The sequence below is a fragment of the Caretta caretta genome, chromosome 7 (genome assembly GCF_965140235.1).
Source record: "Caretta caretta isolate rCarCar2 chromosome 7, rCarCar1.hap1, whole genome shotgun sequence".
Lineage (NCBI taxonomy): Eukaryota > Metazoa > Chordata > Testudines > Cheloniidae > Caretta > Caretta caretta.
The window spans coordinates 2,138,918-2,161,208 of record NC_134212.1 but is presented as its reverse complement, the minus strand read 5'-3'; the positions used below and the strand labels follow the sequence as shown (position 1 = coordinate 2,161,208).

Below are 22,291 nucleotides of genomic sequence, written 5' to 3'. Positions count from 1 at the left end.
GTGGCACCTTAGAGACTAACCAATTTATTTGAGCCTAAGCTTTCGTGAGCTACAGCTCACTTCATTGGATGCATACTGTGGAAAATACAGAAGATGTTCTTCTGTATTTTCCACAGTATGCATCCTATGAAGTGAGCTGTAGCTCACGAAAGCTCATGTTACTAAACATGGAGCTATCAGGTATGAGAGCCAGCTGCAGTTTGCTGACACTTTGCATTAGGTTCCTTTATCTCTCTATTTGCCTTGGTTTCCCACCTCTTCATTTCCTCCTTTTTATTGTGCTCACAGTGTTCATTGCTCTTTGATATTTGTTTTCTTAGCCCGCTGTGGTGGCTGTGCTGGGGATTGCAGTAGAACAGGTTCTTCCTATTGACCTGCCTCTTGCTTTATCTCCGAGCCTGATAAACTTAGGGCAGATCCTGGAAGGTGGGTGCGGCGTGCCATAGGAACACAGCAGCTGCCAGATTGGGTCAGAGCCAAGGATCACCTAGGCTGGTAGATGGTCTCTGATGGTGGCCAGCACTAGCTGCTTCACAGGAAGGTGCTAGAACCCTGCAGCAGGCAGCTCTGGGAGAAATCTGCTGCCAGGGAAAATTCTCTCCCAAGCCCCAGTAATTAGTGGCTGGCTTATGCTTGGAGCGTCAGATTTCATGTCTGATCCCTGACGCGGGAGGGTTTTTTAGCATGTACCATTCTAATTCTGGGTATTCTTGCTATCCATAGAAATGTCCAGTCCTTTTGTGAATCCCGCTGAGCTCTGGGACAGTGCTGGAGGGACTGACGTAGTTTTACTTTACCTCCAGACCCTGCTGCAGGGCTTGATGAAACTCACTGTGAGGCTGAGTTCATGGTGGTTTGGATATTGATTCTGTGATGGGCACTGAAACTGGACAAAAGGCTGAAAATCAAGGATAATAAGACAATAGGCCAGATTCTCAGCCGCTGGGAATCGCATAGCTCCAGCTGCAGTCAGTGGAATTCAAGATCTAGCCCAGTGTGTGGAGCTGGGGATAGTTGTCTAGTGGGGCCTGGCAGACCTTCTGTTGAGTCCTGTCACTTGTAGGCGATCCCATTAGGCCCTGTCTGCCGACCCCTTCTTCCCTGAACCAGCTGAGCAGCCACATCAGGGTCAGAGAGGAACAGCAGGACGGAGGAACTGGACCCAGCACAGAGAGAACCCAGCAGAGCAGGTGGTATTGGAAGCCATGGCCGGTGCTCCATTCCCTCAATGGCCCCGTCACCACCATAGGGAACAGTGGGTCCCAGATGCATTGTCCAGCGCGAGTCTCCCAGTGAGCAGTTCTCCAGCACAGCGGGCACCAGGATGAGCAGGGTTCTAAGCCAGGTGAGGCAGGCTGGGACCTAGCCCATCCAGGCGAGTTCCTGGAAAGAGGCGTATTTAGAATAGCTCTGGTAAACGGGCTGCCCCACAGCAGGAAGGGTTCCTGCCACTTTCAAGCCGCAAATTCACCAGAGGCACCTGCACTTCTTGGGGCACGTTAGTACCCGTACCCTGCTCTAGAGGGGCAGGAATCCCCTCACTCATCAGCCTCACCCTTCAGGACCAGCCCACAACAACTAAGAGAGGAGAGAAGGGCAGGGCCAACCTAAAACTGCACTGTGCAGTGGGCAGGGACGGAGCCAGGCCATCATCTGTGTGGTGTTGACCCTGGTGGCCCCTGAGCCTTCACCCTTGCCACCTCCAGGAGCCTTCACACTGCCTGCCCCTTACTCCGGGAAAGCCACAGAGAGTGCAGTGGGCTTCCAGACCCTATCCCAGCTCTGGGCCAGATGCTCAGCAGGAGTAGGCAGGCACTGCTCCATTGACTTCAGCTACAGCTGTGCTGATTTACACCCGCTGTGGATCTAGCTGTTTGGCTCTGAACTAAAGATCCAGGGACCAGCCTTTAACCCTGACAACTTATCACTGAGTAACTATTTACCTACAACAGCTTTGAATTCTTCAAATGACTGACAACAGTAAGCCTTTGGCCGAATATTTGTATGAGTTGAACAGTAAAAAAAAAAAAAGAAAGAAAAGAAAAAAGCCATCTCGCAGGTAGCATTTGCCTATGGACTAGCCCAGCTAATCACATTCCCCCTACCCTTATCACGGGTAAAAGTACATTTATTCCCTGTCATAAAACAATCCAGCCCCAGTCCTCTTATCAAATTAGTTTTGATGCATTTGGTTAAGTTTTGCCTTATAAATGTCAGTATTTCACCTCCTCGGCGTTCTACAACTCAAAAGAGCCTGGGATTGACTGGGCCAGGAAGTCTCCTTAGAGACCCATTTGTCAGCCGGGGTTTTCCACACTTCTGCCAAGCAGGATTGCATCTCCCCTCCTTGACTTGCAAGAAGGAAAAAGGTTTAAACAGACCACCCTGAACATCCTCACAGAGAACAGTGATACTAAGGCTGGAGGGGGACTGCTGGGGAAGATGCTGCCTCGTCTTAAATACACAGCTAAGGCATGAACTCAGGCTCACTCATCTGCCTGCTTCTCTGAACTGCCCGGTATTTTTGAAGTCAAAACAAATACATTTTGCAAATGCTCTGAACAAAACAATGATCATTTCAAAGCAAATTGTATCTATCTGTTCAGCTAGAAGGCACGGTGTCGGATCCTCAGCAGGGGGGAATTGGCACGGCTGCATTAAAATCAATGGAGCATTGCTGATTTACATCAGTTCAGGGGCTGGCCTAATTTTTTTCCAAAGCTGCATAGCGAATGTGAGAGACAATTCAGGATGTAGGTCTGTCTTTTGTCTGTGCTACTTTTCTTTTGATCTCTTCTTTGAAGGGAAAATCCTCAACTTCCATGTTTTGGTCAGCTCAGTAGCTAGAAATGTCTATTGCCATGAGTGTGTATGTGAGCATGTATCTGAAACCAGGTGGCTGAGCTGAGGTCATCAGCCTGCCAGAAGAGAGAGAAAAGTGCAGCAGTGAAATGAAAAGGAAAAAAGAGAGAGCAGTGTTTTCCTTGGGAAACTAACCTGAGTTTTCCTCCACTATTGAGAGGAGAATGTGAACATTCATAAACTGGAAAGTACTGAATCTCTGAAGCCCTCTCTGTGGCGGTTTAATACAAGGCAGGACACGGCTTTAGGCAAGCAAGCAGGCTGGTTTGCTGACTGGATTGCTTTTGTTAGCTTTTTTATTTATTTATTTGCGCATTATATATTTTGACCGCAAAAGGCATTAACAAAGGAAATAATATGATTTTGATTAATATTTTTATTTACTAGTTTCTATTTATTATAATTTTTGTTTTTAGGCCTTGAGCCTAGTTTAAGGAAGCTTTTTACGGTTTATGTTTTTTAATTGACTTTTTAATGGTTCATGTTCCCATGGTCCATGTCCTTGGACAGAGCAATGTGTGCATCACTCCTACACAACAATCAGGCTGTGCCCTGACTGTTTCCAGGTGCATGAACGCTACATGAACCCTTCACCTCTTTAAGAATATGTGCATTTCATGAAATTTCTCTCCTAAGGACTGACTGCTGCAAACAATATCTTCGAAAGATCCAAGATCTAACAGGTAGAGAGTTTCCTTTAATGTTAGTATCTGACAGGGGTCCTGTAAAGGAGGAAAAGTGTTGCCTGGATAATGTTTATTAAGAAATCGATTTGTTCTTGGAAAGGGTTTAATTGTTGAGCCAAACAATCTGTACATTTCACCCCCCACCTCTTCCACAACTTCTTCCTTTCTACTCTCTCTCTGGCTAGTTGCTTCCTCTTCCATTGCTTTTCAGTGGATCTTCCAAAATCAATCCACACAATTAAAAGGGAACATCACAGAAATAATGGGATTAAATGATCCCTGGGATATTGCAGTGAAGTGCTGGGGATTTCATCGGGGCAGATTTGATCCAATGAGTTTCATTTGGGGTTACATCAGAGACAAATGGCACAAACAAGTAAATGACTTGCTGAAAGATGTACTGTTTATTGGTTTATATGCCATTTATCTCTCTGCATACCCTGCCACAAAATCAACAAGAGTATAGATGAATACACATTGTGTGATGGATAAAAGCTGGGCAAGGGGAGGAAGCAATTGGTTCTGTAGATTATTTTGCAAGAGCCTTCCTGGGAGTGGTTCTCTTCCTGTTAAGGTGGGATTTGGGGCCAGTTAGAATGGGGTTTGGTTGGGGGTGAAGCCGCTGCCAGTGCAAAGGGGAAATGCTGGGAAAAAAGCCTTCTTGGAAACACTCCTTCCCCTGACTGAATTCCTAATTCATTTGAAGATGGAGCTTGATAATTTTATGAAGAGGATGATGGGATGAGGTTGCCTGTGAGAGCAGGGAATTGAACTTGATGGCCCAGGAGGTCCCTTCCATCCTACATCCTTATATTTTCTGTATCTCCCTTTCCTGGTTTCTTTCATTGCTAGGGATAGTGGTGTGAAAACAAGCACATGGATTTTCAAGGTTCCATCCCCTGTTTTATGTTCCTGGTGCCAGCAGCCTCCTGGCTTATGGCAATACTCACAGCAGGGAGAGGAAATCTGCACAGGATCTGGTCACGGAGATCCCCCGTTAGAGAGTTTATTCCTTCACTCTCCCACTTCCCTGGTCCTTCTCGCATGAACAGAGAGCAACAATACCCGAAGTCCGAAGGTGCAAACAATTCGATGTTTATTGGGGTGAACTTCCAGCAAGCTTAAATACAAGTTCCTTTTTCCTTATTTTCGAATCCCAACTTACTTCCTGTTTTCCCCTAATTTATATAGTAATATTCTTAGCTATACCTTAACCAATCATTCTACTGAAATTTAACTAACCAATCCTAACATATTGTAACATGATTAGCTAACCAATTATATCCCATCACCTTAATTAGTTTACACCCAGCAAAATTAGTTATACAGCAGACAGAAACAATCACAGAACCAGACAGAGACCGTGCCAATAAACAATAGCAAAGTGGGAACTATAATGACAAAACAATACAGAAGTGGGGATTTCACAACTACATCTATAAAGACATAAGAGTTTCCCAGCTGTGTCTATTGATAAGTGAGTTCTTATCAGACAGAAAACTATCAACCTCAATTTCCTTTTACATCTTCTAGGCACTTCCCTTTCTCTGGAGGCCATAGGCGTTATCAGGACAGGATTGTATTCGTAACAGCCCCATAGCACCTTCTTTCAATGTGACTAGTTTGGGATGTGAGGAGGTGACCGGTCGCTTCCCAGCTTATGGCTGCCTCTGCTGCTTAGCCAAAGGCCTTAGCCTAAGAACAGGGCCTCAGACTGTCACAGTAAGAGAAGGACCTTACACCAGCAGACAGTGATTTTGATTCTTTCTTTTATACCTCTAACTAGCCAAGTGATAAGAATACCCCTAAATTCTTAGCGTACAGGCCTTTGCAGACAGGCCTGAATATCTGTATCCTAACACCCCCTCCCTCACATCATCGCAGAAAAGGCTGCATGGCCCGAAATCTGGCAGTGCTCTGGGAGGGTGGAGCCCCCACTCCCTGCCCCCATCTGACTCCCTGGCTTCATGCTCCTCCTGGCAGAGCACGGAGATCTGGTGACTCAGTCCCGGGTGTTGCACTCGGGGCTGGGCAGGGTGGGAGCTCAGAGCTCGGAAAGGCAGAAGGTGGAGGAAGCACACGCTGTGTTCCCAGACTCGTCTGAATTGGAGTCGGGGGAGAGCGAGGTGCCGCAGCAGAGACAGAAGGAGGCGGAGGCCCTGCAGAGCAGGTCTGGCCGTTCATGGTGCCCGTAGCAGTCGCCAGGCCTAGGTGCTATTCCTGTGACTCTCGGCCACTCTCGTTCTGCTGCGTGCCGGGGATCATGGTGGTGCCACAAGAAGGAGGAGGCTGTAGGTCTCCTCCTTTCTCATGCCTTTGCCCCAGGCACAGCAGGAGGGAGTCACAGCCTCTACAGCCTGAGGATGCGCTTGCCAGGGACCTCGTTCGGCTGGCTGACAAGTAGCCGCGGCCGTGCTGGGCCTGAGGCTGTAGTGCAGGGGAGTCCTCGGTGTCCATTGGCCCCTCAGCAAAGGGCCACCTGCCCAGTGACCTGCAGAAAGCTGGGCCCAGTGCCAGAGCAATGGATGGAGTCTCCAAGCCAGGAGAGGAGCTGGGCAGCTCGGGCTGACGCTCCTGCCCCATAACCCCCTCTTCTTCTTCCTGGCCTGGCTGTGGCTGGCGGCTGCAGTGCGGGCCTGGTTCTCTTCTCATGTGCGCAAGTTTATCGCCGCTGGCAGACAGAGCAGGCGGACTCCCACGAACAGAGCCATTCTGGAGAGGGGCTGGTCTGGTAACTCCCCCGCACATACGGTGGTTGCCATTGATATCCTTAGAGCTGTCCATTTGCAAGTCCCTTACGCTTCGCCCAAAGGGCTTGACTCAGCCAGCTCCTGGGTGCGTTTGAAATCAGTGCAGCTCCCCGAGAAAGGCAGGATTATTCATGAGGTTAAGTCTTGGCCCTTGGAGCTCGAGATCCCGGATAACTGGCTGGGTGAAAGTACACAGACGTTAATAGCGGTGTGGAAGACAGGCTGAGACGTTTGTTTCAGGCTTTCAGCAATCTGACACTTGGTCAGGGAATGGCAGTTCCAGCCGGGAACCTGAGGAATTGTTCTTTGTCATTCTATTCCAAATTCTCCAGCATCCGGCTCAGACATCTCTATGCTCTAGTTCAAGCCCACGTTGCTGGGCTGGATGCAGGAAGCACTGGCTGCAGGTTTGTTGCCTGTAAGATGCAGGAGGTTCTGCATCGGGGTTCTCAAACTGTGAGTCGTGACCCCATTTTAATGGGGTCACCAGGGCTGACATTAGACTTGCTGGGGCCCAGGCCGAAGCCCAAGCCCCACCGCCTGGGACCAGTGGAGCTCGGGCTTCGGCTTCAACCCCCCCACCTGGCATGGTGGGGCTCGGGCAGGTTCAGGCTTCGGTCCCCCCTCCTGGGGTTGTGTAGTATTTCTGTTGTCCGAAGGGGGTTACAGTGCAATGAAGTTTGAGAACCCCTGATTGTAAATGGTCCTAAATGGCTGGACCGCAGCTAAAGGATCATCTTGTGGACATGCTAAGAATAGGCAGCCAGCTAAAATCTGGCAAAGTCCCTTCAGTCTCCACTGTCTAGCCTTTACTGGGAATCAGAGATGGATCTATGGGGGCAGTTCTCCAGTTTCTTAGTTTCTCACATTATAACAGGACTCCAGTAAAACAAGTCAGGATGGAATTTCCTACTTTTTCTTTCCTTGGACGTTGAAGCTGTAGAGAGGAATGTGTCTCTTACGTTCACTCCAACCCAGAGAAATACCTACAACCTCAATACTGGCCGAAAAGGAAAAAAAATTGACTTTGGCCCCTGTTTTCCTTGATTCATACAGTCAAGGTCAATGGCTGGGGCATGAACAATATTTCCCTGGAGTAAATTAACTGCCAGAATATTATCTCTTGTAAATAAGGGCTTCTGGGGTCAGAAAAACCCACGATGCTGCTAACTGGCAATACATTGCTTAGCAACTATTTATCATGTTAATAATAAACCTAGATGTGACGCAACCACACAGAGAGCAAGCTTTGGAGCTCCTTTAAAATGCAGCTAAGGAAAAGAAGGCCAATCTTTTATCCCACATCATGGCTTGGGCTGGTAAGCCCGGGGTCATTAACTCTTCCTTGGCATACTTCAATATTCGCATGAAGTAAAAGTAAAACCAGTACAGCCTTGTAATCTGATTGAAACCCTTTGGCTTAGCAGAGACTTGGGGAGAAGGGGCAATAATTTGCTAAGAGTATAAGAACTTGCCCATCCTAAATGCAGGGTCTTATGGGTAAGGCACTCGGCTGGCCGGGCGGTCTGAGTTCATTGCTGGCTTTGGCAGACCTCCTGGGCCAATAAGGCAGGGCATATCTTTCCCTCCAGCTCATCTCCACTCTCCCTGGGCAAGACGTAAGTTCCTTCTCTGGGATCTGATTGTGCATTGGTGGGGCACTCCAGCCCCGCACTGATCTCCTGCAGGAATGCAGCAAAGGCCCATAGGGTGGAGTCCTGGACAGGCTGGTTTCTGGGAGGCACCACCAGCTCTTAAAAAAGCACTTTGGGATGCAAGCAGAATCATGTCATACATGCTCTGAGGGCTGGATGGCCCTTGTAGGCGCTCAGCCACTGTGGGAGGGGGGCAGTGGAGCTGCATCCGCCCAGCTGGAGGCCAGAGGGGCAACGAGCTTCAAGGAGCCACAGCATCTCTGGGCGCTCACCGGCTTGCAGTCAGGGCATGCATGCCCCTCTGTGGGGTGCAGAGAGAGGGGCCAGGCCATGCCCCTCCATACCCACTTTGCAGGGCTGGAGACACTGGCAGTACCAGCCTGAGGACTGAGGTGACACTCAGCCCTTGCACAACTATGGAACTATTGTCCGAGTCTGAGCAGGAAAAGAAAGATCCGGGAGATGGTTTGCCATTAACTCTTTGGCCCAGTGATTACATGACCTGTCAATCTGGTTATGGGAGGGTCAGTGGAGAAAAGGGAGAGACTCGAGGGAAGGATCTTTTTTCTTTCATCTTTACATAAAAGCAAAATGCACTCTCCTTCCACCGCAGCCTGGCAGCAGCGTTCATTCTGTGCCCGACAGTCAGGAGGCACCGAACCCAGCACAGCTCGGGTGTGAAATTTTCCAAGGAAGAGCTAACAAAAGTAGCATTTGCTCCTTTAAGGCTGAACTAAGCAGAGCTGGGGGCGTGTGTCGAGCCGTTAAAATTAGCCTCCCAGCTCCAGAGCAATCACAAGTGGTAAAGCGGGAACTGCGGTAAGGGATCCATCCTCCACAGTCACCTGCAGTGTGTGTGTCAGATCAGAAGCAGCAGCCTGGGGATAGGCAGCAGCACAGGAGGTAAATGTCCCCTTTCCCGCTTCCTTTTACCACTGCTAAGGGGTTAGATTTGGTCAGACAGTCCAATTCATTGTGGTCTGAAGGTGCTCAAAGAGAATGGTAGTGAGGGCTTATAAGAGTAGACAGATAGTCCATGCTCTGTCCCTATGTAGGCAAAACTCCCAGAAAAGTCAATGGGATTATGTCTGAGTAAGGCTAGATAAACTCTCATCCTGTGGGACAAACTCTGATCTTACTCCACTGTAAATCCAAAGTGCTTGGCAGACTTCTGGTGCCACCCCAGGGCACGTAAGAATCGAATTTGGTCCTGTGTCTTTATTTACATTAGAAATTATCCTAATGAACTTTAATAACTGTTACAGTTATAATTCCCATTTCGGGTGTGTAGCCAAAAAAAAGTATCAAATATGTGATGCAAAGAATGGAGATCTATATGAGCATGTAACATTTGCTTGTTACTATTTTCAATTATTCAGGTACTGTGGTTTCTTTGACGGTATTGATTTGTGACAATAAACTTTCCCTAACCTGTCAAGGTCAAGCCTTGCCATGTCCTCACCTGGTGCTTAGCACGCTTTAGGATTAGAAATGTGCTTTGCATTATCCAGCTATGAAATGCAACAAAACTATGATTTGAAATATTCTGTAATAAAGAATATGCTATCCAATTTTCAAGTAATTTCAAAACTCATTATTCTTATTATAATCGGCAACAGATAGAAAAAAAAATTGATCCATTTTGAAGTAGAACGTAAAACATTACTGGTGGGTCCAAAGAATAAGTGGTGAGTAGCCAAGGGTGGTCTTAAAAATGAAGTAAGTTTAAAACAATGTCTGCTGGTGTCATACAATTGGACCCAAAATTATAAAAATTCTGAAAATTGTAAAAATGACTTGTACTAGCTCTACAAGAGCCATGGCAGCTAAATCCAGTCTGGGGATAAATATGTAAAATGGGATACTTCTGTGGTGCTCTAGCAGCGTTACGCAGCAAGTAAGCTCTTTAATCTACCGCTTACCTGGGTTTGCTGGAGGACAGTTACATTTCAAGATATTTTTTCTGTTTCAGCAGGTTGACCTGTGATCTTTGATTACAGCCCAGATTCCACTGTACCTGAGCGCTACAATGAGGTTGACAGGTAAGAGGCAAGAGGATATTTCTTTTATAATGATTACAAAAAATGCTCTTTGTTCCTATTCTTTGGGCCTGTTTCTCATTCGCATGAAGACCTCTAAATTACCGCATCCAGCCAGAGTAGTAGGAAAGGATCGAAGTGTCAATAAGTGTGCAGCCTTTTTCTGAAGAACTTTTATACAGTTCAGCCTATTGTCTTTTTTCCAGTGAAATCCCTCCAGCCTGGGGAAGAGATGACTGTGGAGAGGTTCTTGGTTCCATAAGAGACATTCACATGCAATATAAATGTTTTCTCCAATCATGTTTCCAAGGCAGGGAAAGAGCATTGTGCTCCACTGACCGTTGCTTTAAAACCAAACACCAATCAGATTTACATTAACAGCTGTTCAACGGGAGCTAGTCACTAGGTGGGGAAGTCAGGAGGCTCCCAGCTCTGGGAACTCAAGAAGGACTTGGATTTACATGGCTTTTGAATGCCTCAGAGATGCTTTGCAGTTATGTAGCATCTTTTGCCCACAGACCTCAAAGCACTATAGAAACATTCATTAATAGAGCCAAAGATTTTTAAGGCCAGAAGAAACATTATGATGATCTAGACCAGTGCTACTCAAAGTGGTGGTCCGCAGACCGGTGCCGGTCCGCGAGCCATCAGCTGCTGGTCTGCGTGCACATTGGGGAAAAATTGCCAGTCCCCCACATCCGATAGCTTGAGAAGCACTGCTCTAGACTGACCTCCTGCATAGCACAAACCAGCAGCTCCACCCAGCGCATCGAACCCAGCCCCAGTAACTCGGGCTAAGCCCCATGAGGCCCATATTATTTGTATGTAAGAATGGGAAACTGAGGCACAGGTAGGCCAAGCGGCTAGCCCAGAGTCGCACAGTGGGCCAGTGGCAGAACGTGACTCCCAGTCTCGTGCTCTCACCACTCAATCTCTTGCTGCATGCAGGCCCCATTAAGCAAACCCACTGGAGCCAGCGAGGGCCGTGCCCCAAGCTCTGAACACCCCTGAGCTCTGAAGAGGGTTGGCTCTAGGCATTGCGGTTCGGGCTCATAGCTAAGTGGAACCCACATATAGTGACGTTGCTGTTGCCGGAGAACCCCACCTTTACAGCACCCCCATCCCTTTGCCTCAGGGGGGATGAGCAGAACTCCCTTCCCCGCCTTCCTGCCCCTCCGCCAGGGGGATCTGGCAGTACCTGCTCTTTTCCCCACGCAGCTGTCAGGGGTATTGGTTGTCTCTTCTCTTGCCTTCTCCCTCTGCAGCTGCATGGGAACTGGCTGATGAACGCTGCTTGGCTAGCCCTCTGCAGCATTGTGCTCTAGGGCCAGGGACGTGGAGGGCAAGCACAGCCAAACAACAGGCACAGGGTTGGCGCTGATGGCCTACCTAACCCCAATGCTGGTAATTACTTGGGCCCCGGCTCCACGGGGGTGGATGTCTGCACCAGTGCAGGGCCACATCAAAGGGGCTCTGTGTGGGGGCAGGGGTCTGCCCCCATGGCTCCGACTGCAGGGGGGCTCTCGGGCAGCTAAAAAAAGAGAGTCACGTTTTACTTCTCTGTAGATCGGAGGAGAATTCTGCCAGGAACTTGCGTCCTTCTCTGAGAGTGACCCGTGGTCCCTGGCAAGTGGCGGGAAATGAGCTCAGGGGCCGAGCTACTCCACTCTCCAGAGCGCTGCGACTTACCACGCTTGTCTCTCTCTCCCATTGCAGGGCTGATCCGGATAGCGACTGTGATGTTCTCACTGGGCACCACCTGGCTCTTTGTACAGACGTACTTCAACACCGGCTGGAAGGTCGTCAGTCTGCGGAGCTGGCTGGGTACGGTGATTTACCAGGACTGCTGGGGCCAGCCTGGAATACATCCAAGGCTTCCCCTGGGAGGAAATAGGTGGCTCCATGGGATGTGTCATTTGTGGCAATACTGATCCTATCAGCTCTCGTGGTCCTGCCTCTGGTGGGATGGGGTATTCTGCCCAATATCCCCTCCACAGAACCCATTTACTCAGGGCACGGGAATGGCACCGTAAGATCTCGCATCCATCTCTGCAGTGGGTCTGCATGGGCAGCGTACTCTCCGTCCTGCTTGCCCAATTAGCTCACCTTCACCAAGTCCTCCAACTCTGCGCCATTTAATGCCCACATGGGGCCCTGGGCCATGGGCTAGGCACACAGGGTATGTCCACACAGCAGAAAAAGACCTGTGACAGCAAGTCTCAGAGCCTGGGTCCACTGACTGGGGCTTGTGGGACTGGCATTGCAGGGCTATAAAGAGCTGTGTAGATGTTCCGGCTTGGGGCATAGATGTTTGCCCCTGCGCTTACTGGCTCTGCATCCATGGCGCCCGGTCAGTTAGTCCATGATAAATCATCTTTTCTCATTTAGACTCATGTATGTATTTCTATGAAGCGGTGGGTCTCCCCAGCCGACCCCGTTAATCCAGAACGGTGGGTTAGGCTTGTTTAGCCAGACACCCGCCTTCCTCCTCCAATCACTTCCTTTGCTGCCCAGTCTCTCGTTCGGCTCGGCAAAAGGGCAGGATGTCTCAGAAGTGTAATGCTGTTGTTTGTGTCTCTCCAGGTGCCGGCCCCGACCTGCCCAGTGAGTATACCGTTCTCATGTCACTTGTACCATGCCGGAGCCGCACGGAGCTCTGAGAAGTGCTGGCAGAACGAGGGAGGCAAGGGGTGAAATCCTGCCCCGCTGAAGTGCCTGGGAGTTTTACTGGTGACTCCTGTGGGGCCAGGAGTTCATCCCTGGGGCCTGACTTGTTGTCAGAGAGTCACACCAAGGCCCCAGTTCTGCCCCCCCGTATTGATGTCAAGCGGCCCCCTCCAAGGCGAGCCTTCCCAAGCACGCCAGCTCGAGGCTCGGTGTCTTTCTGAAAGATGCGCTGTGGCTCACAGCAAGGTGCTGGGCTGGACGCAGGAATCACTGGGCGAGGTTCTCCGGCCCATGCGATGCCAGAAGTTAGACGAGGGTCCCAGGTGCGACTGCACGCAGTGAGAGCAGCAGTCTCCACTCGATGGATGCTGTGTCTGGGACTCACCTGCCTGCTGAGACAGCCGCTGACTGGGGCGGGACAAACCCCTTCTGGACGCTGCACTCTGCTAGCGATGGCAAACGATTCACTCTGAACCAGCATCACACACGCCTGCGCCAGGCCCTGCCTGATTCACCCCCTCCACTGATACACTGATTCCTCGTTAAACTTTCAAGGGACTCGGCTAAATGAGCCTTTTGCTCAGCAACTTCCATTTCACTGGCTACTGGAGCTTACCCCAGTCCGTCTCTTTCCTGAGAGATGCTGCAGTTATTTCAGACTCGCTTTTCTGCCCAGAATGGTTGCGTGCCAATATCGGAACAATAAACTCGTGTGGTGCTCTGCCAAGGTGATACCCCGCCCTCCCCCCCACACACACACACAACTGTGCAGGGATGAATTTCACCCAGTGCCCCAAACACTGAAATCTCTGCTCAGGTTAGATGCAAACTCCCTCTGGTGTCTAGAGAAACTGAGTCAGTCCCCTCAGGATTTGGCCCATGTATTGAAAACCCTCACAGGCTGCCTGTGCAATGCAGTGCAATTTACAGTCTGCTCTTCATTCCCTTCAGAGACCCAACCCCCACGAAACAAGTGTGGTAACCAAAAAAGTTGTCCCGAAAACTCATTTGCCTTTAAAGTCATGAGTGGAGCAGCCAATGTTGTTGGGCCTTCGATGTGCTTTGAAAATACGATGTAAGTACTGAAGTAGCACACCAAAACACCATGTTACACTGGAGGTAGGAAGGACTCTCTCGGGAGAGGACTTGGAGGGGTTGGCTGAGCAGCCGTGAGGGAGGAACCTTAGCAGCAGCCAAGCCTGGGGAGAGGGATTCAGCCGCTCTTTGTCATGTTGTTAATTTCTTTGCTTGACAAAAGCAGACTCAGGCAAGGGACAAGTTTGGACCCTACATAGTATGTGGGCTGTGTGTGGGGGGAACCTGGGGACGGCACCTGCTCGCAGAACAGGAGAAGAAAGCCTGCTGGGTAGCAATGGTGATGGGCACAGGCACAAATGGGGTTGAAACCCCTTTGAAAACAGGTCTCCCTGCTGCTGTGTTCATGGACATTGCAGCTGGCCTAAACCAAACCCTGCGGACGCCCTTTTCAAATGGCCATGCTGGGCTCTTTCCTTTGCACAGACATTGCTAGGATGATGCTACTTGCCATTTTATTCTCTGCACTTTATTTCCAGTATCATGAGTGGCGTGAAGAGCAACGTTGGCAGAGGGTTAAACATCGCACTAGTAAACGGTGAGTTCTCGGAATGGGAATCATTCTCCTTTTTACACAGGGTGCCCTGTCCCGCACCGACTGCAGGGCTGCAGCCCCAGCCATTTTGATGCATTTGGGCAGCTGCTCACCTCCATGAGTAACTGATCAGTAATGACTCCTTGGGCTCTAGGTTTATAGCTAGTTACCTATTTAATTATGAGTCAGCTGTCTCTCAATTAACTAATGCTTGCCCAGCAAATAGAGGGCCAGATCCCAGTTAGTGGAGGTCAGCCCAGGTCCAGTGACTTCAGCTCACACCAGGTGAAGATCTGACTCTTGCATTGCAGAGCATTAAGTAGCATTATTGGGCCCACTCTGGTAGTCCTTAGTCAGGCAAACTCCTGTTGAACAGCATTCACTCCATTTTCATCTAGTCTTGCTGGAGCAGGGACCTCAGGGTTTGGCCTCTTATTGGCTGCTGACCAAAAACATATTGATTCCTGGAGTAAACCTCCCTCGTCATTTAACTTTTCTTTGTACTCTCCCTGTTAGTCCCAGCACCCCCTGCTGAGTTTCCCAGAGTGAGCAAAATCACTGGCCCGATGCCGAATTTGGCACAGGCCCCAGAAACACAGACTGACACTGCTGGCTGGGCACTGAACAGAGCCAAGTCCCTCATCCTGCCGGTCTCCAGAAAGATACGGTGGCAATGAGAAAATAGCTGGGAGGTTCAGAGCTCAATGGGTGTTAACACAGCTCAGGGTTTAAATAGCAATCCCCACAAAAAGCACAGAGCTTTAACCAGGTAGCTCCCCCACAGGGAGGAAAGCGGGCTCAGCAAGCTGTGCCCTGGCAGAGTTAATGGAAGGCGGTCAGGTATCAGTAGGTTTGCTCTGAGTCTCTCCTACTGCTGGACATAACATGGCACCCCTTAGGAACCCATTTAGCAGGAGCTGGGGCATAAGCCACTGGGACAGACGATAAAAGACACTGTAGCTTTGTCTCTCTGCTCACTGGCATCCTTAACTCGAGAACTGAATTCTCTGGTCGGCATTTCAGGGAAAGGGCCCAGCTCCGGCATGAAGGAGCTGCCATGCCCCCGCAATGGGAGCTCAGCTTGGCAGCTTGAAGTCAATCTGACAAAAGGCCGATTATCAGAGAACATCTCCGGTAGAAAGAGAGACCCCAGGGGCCCCACTGTTACTCTGCCCGGGTGGTTCTATTGCAACCAGTGCAGCTGTGCAGGCAGGAGACGAGGGTAATGCAGCAGTGAAAGGGGCCCGGGGTGCACCTAGGTGTATCCGATTGCAGGATCAGGATTCTGAGCTATGCGTTTAGTTCCATGTGCCATTAATCTTCATTTCTATTGCTCCCACAAAACTCATGCTAGTGAAATGGAATTCCATAGTTACTGAGCAAACATTAATAATAGATGCCTGCTTCCATTGGTTTTGCTGGCAAAGACAGCTTTCCATACTATGGCAGTGAACATAAAGAACATAATTTGTTGGGAAAGAATCAATATGGTTTTTGTAAAGGGAAATCATGCCTCACCAATCTACTAGAATTCTTTGAGGGGGTCAACAAGCATGTGGATCAGAGGGATCCAGTGGATGTAGTCTACTTAGATTTTCAGAAAGCCTTTGACAAAGTCCCTCACCAAAGGCTCTTAAGCAAAGTAAGCTGTCATGGGATAAGAGGGAAGGTTCTCTCATGGATTAGTAACTGGTTAAAAGATAGGAAACAAAGGGTAGGAAAAAATGGTCAGTTTTCAGAATAGACAGAGTTAAATAGTGGTGTCCCCTAGGAGTCTGTACTGGGACCAGTCCTATTCAACATATTCATAAATTATCTGGAAAAAGGGTAAACAGTGAGGGGGCAAAATTTACAGATGATACAAAACTACTCAAGATAGTTAAGTCCAAAGCAGACTGTGAAGAGTTACAAAGGGATCTCACAAAACTGGGTGATGGCAACAAAATGGACATAACATGGCACCCCTTAGGGTGATGAAATTCAATGTTGATAAATGCAAAGTAATGCACATCAGAAAACAGAATCCCAACTATACATATGAAGTGATGGGGTCTAAATTAGCTGTTACCACTCAAGAGAGATCTTGGAGTCATTGTGGATAGTTCTCTGGAAACATCCACTCAATTTGCAGAGGCCATCAAAAAAGCTAACAGAGTGTTGGGAATCATTAAGAAAGGGATAGATAATAAGACAGAAAATATCATATTGCCTCTATAGAAATCCATGGTACGCCCACATCTTGAATACTGCTTGCAGATGTGGTTGCCCCGTCTCTAAGAATATATATTGGAATTAGAAAAGGTTCAGAAAAGGGCAACAAAAATTATTAGGGGTATGGAGCGTCGCCATATGAGGAGAGATTAATAAGATTGGGACTTTTCAGCTTGGAAAAGAGACAACTAAGGGGGGATATGACAAGATCTATAAAATCATGCCTGGTGTGGAGAAAGTAAATAAGGATGTGTTATTTACTCCTTCTGATAACACAAGAACTAGGGGTCACCCAATGAAATGAATAGGCAGCACGTTTAAAACAAACAAAAGGAAGAATTTCTTCACACAACACACAGTCAACCTGTAGAACTCCTTGCCAGAGGAGGTTGTGAAGGCCAGGACTATAACAGCGTTCAAAAAAAGAACTAGATAGGTTAATGGAGGATAGGTCCATCAGTGGCTACTAGCCAGGATGGGCAGGGATGGTGTCCCTAGCCTCTATTTACCAGAAGCTGGGAATGGGCGAGGGGATGGATCACTGGATGATTACCTGTTCTGTTCATTCCCTCTGGGGCACCTGGCATTGCTCACTATCAGAAGACAGGTTACTGGGCTAGATGGACCTTTGGTCTGACCCAATATGGCCGTTCTTATGTTCTTAAGGAAAGACCATTTCCAGTACGGCCGCTATGTGGCTCACAACCACTCCCCTTGTTCTGGTGGCTAGGCTGGGCGTTTAATGGGGACAGGGTGGCCCATGGCAAGCAGGGCAAGGCATGGCCGCCGGCAGGAGACCACCACTTGGGAAGAGCTGGTCTGTTGTCCCAGCCCCAGCACAGGTCAGTAGGACCAGAGTTACGTTACACTGTGAGGTTCGGGCACTGAGTAGCATTCTCCTGTGCTGGAAACCAATGCAGCCGGTGTCTGAGGGAGCAGCAGGGCTGACCTGCCCTGGGGACCCCTCACGGGATCCTGGCTAACACATCTGATTGGCTGGCCTGGGATGCCAGGGGAGTGCCCAGGAGAGGGACATTTGCACACGCCTTTGACCGCCCACAGCCTACCCTTCTTCCTCTCCTCCTGCCCCCAGGCCATGTGGATGGAGATGTGAGCTCGTGGCCCTCCCCTCTCCTCCCCACTGGGGAGGCTGGGAGTGCTGTTGACGCGCAGCTGCTCCAGAGTCTCCCGTCCCCAAACAGACTGTGCCCAGCCCCCTGCTGCATCAGAAGTGGGGCGAGGAGACTCCTGGGCCCTTCCCCTGCATCCCACAGACCCAGGCAGAGAGATCTAACAGTGAATGGACCTCCCCATCAGCATGGGATGATATTATCAGTGACTGCACAGCCTGCCACCTGCGTGTCACACCTCGGCACTCCAATGCACCGAGCGGGTTAGCGGGCAGCCTCTGGAGTCTCCGAGGGGCATGGCGTGAGACTGTCCAAGAGCGTTCAGTTCCTGCCAATTCTAGTTTGCTCCTGCCCGACTGGGAGAGTGGGCAGCGGTGTGATAAAGACGGAGATGGAGACACCCCAGCTGCTCCTGAGCCTGGCTACAGACACCACAGATTGTCAAAATCTGCCCACACATCCACCTAGCCCCACAGATGTCAGGAGGCTGCATGGGTGTCAGAGCCGAAGTGGGTCCACTGAGGAGGCCAAGGGTTTAACGTAGGGGGTTGGTCTTAGGGAACCTTGCATTCCTCCAACGTACTCTGCTCTTTTTAGAATGAAAACTTTCACTGTCATTTATCAGCAGCATCGCTGCAGATTGACGGACTCTGTGGGGTGTGAATTTAGCACTCAGGAATTCCTAGGAATAGCTCACACAGGCCTGGGACAATCCACATTGAGCTTTTCATTACGGAATTGTGTGAGATCAGCACTCCACGCTTTCCTTCTGCTGGTGTCATTTCTCTCTTTGGCAGATCGGGCCCCTCTCCCTGGGATCGGGGGGTGCTGCCATTGCCTGATTTAATGTTTTCATTCCACATTATGGTCCCAATCCTGCAATCGGATCCACCAGCTCAGACCATTCTGGAGCTCCATTGAGCCTCCTCTGCTGGTGGCACAAGGATCTGTTCTAGTTGGTCCCTTTTGCTGGACTGGGACCTAAAATGAACTGATGGCCATTCAGCCTGGTGTCACTTATTTTAGCAGCTCTGCTCATTCAACAGCACTAGATCCTTTCCCCACTACCAGATCGTTGTGCTAATCTCATAGTTCCAGTCATAGGCACCGTATCCTCTACAAAGTGCAGGATTGCACCAAGGAGCAATTCTGCACATATTCCCCTGGATGCGTGAGCTGAACAGAAGGACTAAACAATGCATTTCTGTCACAAAGCTTACAGTTTCGAAAGTAATTGCGCTATTTCATTTCCCACTTTAGGAACAAATGGCCAGCTCATGAAAACCGACGTCTTCGACATGTATTCTGGAGGTAGGGCTTTGCTTTCCCTAAACACTCAGCATCTACCAGCACTTCACTTTTATAGTAAGATCCAGAGAATTGCAAGCAGTATTGATAACTAGCTCCTTCTACCTTCTCGTCTGTTTACTCACTAGTAAAATGAAATGGACCTAAGCAGTGCTGCCAACTCTTGCTATTTCTGTTTGGTGTTTTCCTTAAGCCCCTACTCCTGGAATCTTGTTATTAAATGAGACTCTTGGGTTTTATATTTTTTTTAAAAAAGGACATTTCTGGCCCTCATGGCTGTGGAGAAGAGCTTGAAAACGTGCCCCCTAATGTCTCAATAAACAAGGCGCATAAAAAGATCCATATTTATTATTTTTGAAGTATTGTGATTATTAAACCAATGAGACCTGACTCATGGTTTCTGAACACTGGGGTTTGGCAATCTTGTTTTATGTAGCTTCTTTTCTTCCCCTCCTATCACAGAGTAAATTACAGATTCAATGTATGGATGCTAAGTCGCTTTCTGCATTAATCACATCCATCTAAAAGCATGTTTTTAAAAAACAGTCTTTATCTTCCTATAGAAATCCCCCTCGCTCTGCTCACATTAATTATTCTGCAGGTTTTAATGGGATGCCTCTTGTGAGTGAACGGGACAGTACTGGGCCCACGTTTTGTGTCGTGTAGATACTACAGTGCCCAGATGCCAGCCCTTCTGAAACGTGTATCTAGCAGTTGGCCGATCACAAAGTGCAGAGTACGTGGTGTTAGCTCTGTAAGAAAGCTCATCCGTAGGTTGTATGCTGAACTCCCCAAGGATCTCCATGGAGCTGTTCTCCATTAGGAATGTCATTGCTCAGAGTCTTCCAGCCAGAGAACCCTCCAACCTGCAGTCTGATAGGGGGAAATGCCTTAACTGCCATCGCACTCTTGGCTTTCCAGCATGATTATTCCACCTGCCAGTATCCAAGAGGCCAAATTCTGCATGCGGGTACACCTCTGCTACCCTATTGCAGGCAGCAGAGGGCAGGATTGGGCACTGCGGGGCCAGACCCTCAGCTGGTGTCAATCAGCGTGGGACTGTTAACAACAGTGGAGATACACCAGGTTACACCAGCTGAGGATGTGGCCCCAGATGTTTAATTTGAAACCGATGTGGAAAGAACAGAGGGACAAGTCACTTACGCTCTGCGAGTGCAATTCACCTGTGCGGGGAGGCAGCGCTAGGCTCAGGAACCACTCGAGCCCTCAGAGGGGCTTAACTGGCTCTTAGGGCTTGCTTCGGGCCTTCTGCACAGGATGACTGTTGCTTTCCGGGGCTAAGGGCTCAGTGTTTCCTGTGAGCTGCAAAGCACCCTCAGCCGTCCTGGACGTCTGGGTGCTCAGCCGTGTACAGGATTAGACCCGTTCTGCCCAAGAGCTCTTTATGCCCTCCTACCCCGGCGGTGGCTGTGCACCGGCTGAACGTTTGCTGCGCAGCATTGTCATTGTCATTGCCCCAGGCATTGTCAGTCCAGAAGCTGCAGTTCTCCGCAGGTCCCTAGACAGAGCCTTACACTGAAGAATCTCAAGTGACTACAGTGGGTACCGGTAACGGCTGCAATGGAGTCTCAAAGTGCTAGCTAATCTGCATCCAATTTTATGTAGCTAACTAGGGCTGCAAACATGCAATTGGATCAGACCGTTGCACCTAGGTGTATCCGATTGCAGGATCAGGATCCCGAGCTATGCGTTTAGTTCCATGTGCCATTAATCTTCATTTCCATTGCTCCCACCAGACTCATGCTAGTGAAATGGAATTCCATCGTTACTGAGCAAACATTAATAATAGATGCCTGATACCTGCTTCCACTAGTTTTGCTGGCAAAGACAGCTTTCCATACCATGGCCGTGGGAGAAATTAGCTCTGCACATGGTGCAAAGGGCCCAATCCTGCAAAGTGCAAGGGACCGTCTGCAAATTGGGGACTGCCTTCGAACCCATTGAAGTTAAAAGGTGCTGAGGGGGCATTCGGCACCTGCTCCGATCCTACGCCAAAATGTGGAGAAATTAATTTTCAGCTGAACAGTTCTCCGCGAGGCAGAACATTCTATGCACAGTTGTTGTGTATCTGAGGCCCGGTCATTAAGCCACTCCATGGAACAGCCCAGTGGGTATGTGAGGTGGCAGTTGTCTTTGATCCTAATGAGTTTAGCCCAATCGCTTTTGGCTGATTGATCAGCAAGGAGGTATTTTATTAATTAGCCTAAATGATGCTGTGTGATGAACTTTGATTTAAACCATGTTGGATAGGAAAGCTATAAATAATACTTTACAGAAATGGGCTCATTTGGCTCACCAGGGAAACCCAAAAGAGAATAATTGGAAAGGAAATTATTAGTGGAAGACAGACGCCATCTTTCAAAAACCATAGCCTTTCCATACGGTCAGGACCTCAGTATCCGAGTAGCTAGTCAAATAACTTAAAGTTCATTGCAGTAAGATCTCTGTGCAGTTTTTTTCTAACATAAAGCATGATTAAATGAAACCAGTATGCATGTTATGCCAGCAAGTGCAATTGTGTAGAAGTTACATTGCTGTCTATCGTCTGAAACAGGTCTGTTCTCTTAACGTCAGTGTGCTGCGAATTCAGTCTGACTTGGAAAATGCTGTTGTACTCTATGGGTGAAATTCTCCTCTGCAATTCACGCTGAGGACTCTCCCAGGACTGAAGGACGTAGTGCTTATGCTGAGCCACTATCCCTGTGCAACATCTGTTGGGAAACTGGTTGTGGCTGGGTACCAGGTCTTTTAGCAGAATGTTTCCGTTGATTTTCTTTTCTTTACCAGATATCAATCTGTTACTGGACTTCCTGAAAGCAATCCAAAGTGGCACTATAGTGATAGTTGCCTCCTACGATGATCCAGCAACAAAGTAAGTATAATCCAAGGAAGTGATGTTTGATTTCCAAGGGCCAGTCCTTCACCCACAAAGTCAATGGCAAATCTCTCGTTCAGTTCTGGGGGAGCAGGATCAGATGCCAAGTCCATACAGACAGTCCTTGCATTGCAATCAAAACTGGATTAAGATAATGTGCTCTACAGGGAGCTACCCCTTGAGACCATTCAGAAACCTCAGACGATGCAGAATGCAGCTGTCTGCTTGCCAGTCACCATGTGTCAGATGGAGAACACGTTACGCATTACACCAGTGCTCAGGAAGCTGCACTGAATGTCCCCCAGGAGTTCTGGACCATCACGAACCTCCCCACCTTCTTCCCCAAGTGCAAGGCACATTTCTTTGACCTGCCATCTATACCAAACATATCACAACAGGTACATTACCCAATTATTATAAAAATTATAATGATATGGTTTTAAAAACTCCAAACCCA

General features: G+C 48.9%; 1 protein-coding gene and 1 long non-coding RNA gene across 6 annotated transcripts in view; one reads left to right on the top strand and one right to left on the bottom strand.

The window, feature by feature from the left end:
• The window catches only part of FAM3D (FAM3 metabolism regulating signaling molecule D), a 70,551-nt gene that overhangs the window by 46,380 nt on the left and 1,880 nt on the right, over positions 1-22,291 (top strand). For 2 of the 5 annotated variants that reach the window (XM_075130186.1, XM_048859386.2), the window contains exons 3-9: positions 9,926-9,995; positions 11,709-11,816; positions 12,576-12,596; positions 13,611-13,734; positions 14,234-14,292; positions 18,891-18,941; positions 21,747-21,831. In XM_075130186.1, coding sequence (XP_074986287.1) covers positions 9,983-9,995; positions 11,709-11,816; positions 12,576-12,596; positions 13,611-13,734; positions 14,234-14,292; positions 18,891-18,941; positions 21,747-21,831 — 461 coding nt within the window. In that variant the 5' untranslated portion in view covers positions 9,926-9,982. Of the gene's footprint in view, positions 1-8,583; positions 8,857-9,925; positions 9,996-11,708; positions 11,817-12,575; positions 12,597-13,610; positions 13,735-14,233; positions 14,293-18,890; positions 18,942-21,746; positions 21,832-22,291 lie in introns of those variants that run through there. The other 3 variants (XM_048859385.2, XM_048859384.2, XM_048859387.2) reach the window with 3 other exon arrangements.
• LOC125640613 (uncharacterized) lies at positions 4,620-11,754 on the bottom strand. Its single transcript, XR_007357843.2, has 2 exons — positions 11,682-11,754; positions 4,620-6,476 (listed from the first exon to the last, which is right to left on the bottom strand). It is a non-coding gene; the product is annotated as an uncharacterized LOC125640613 (long non-coding RNA).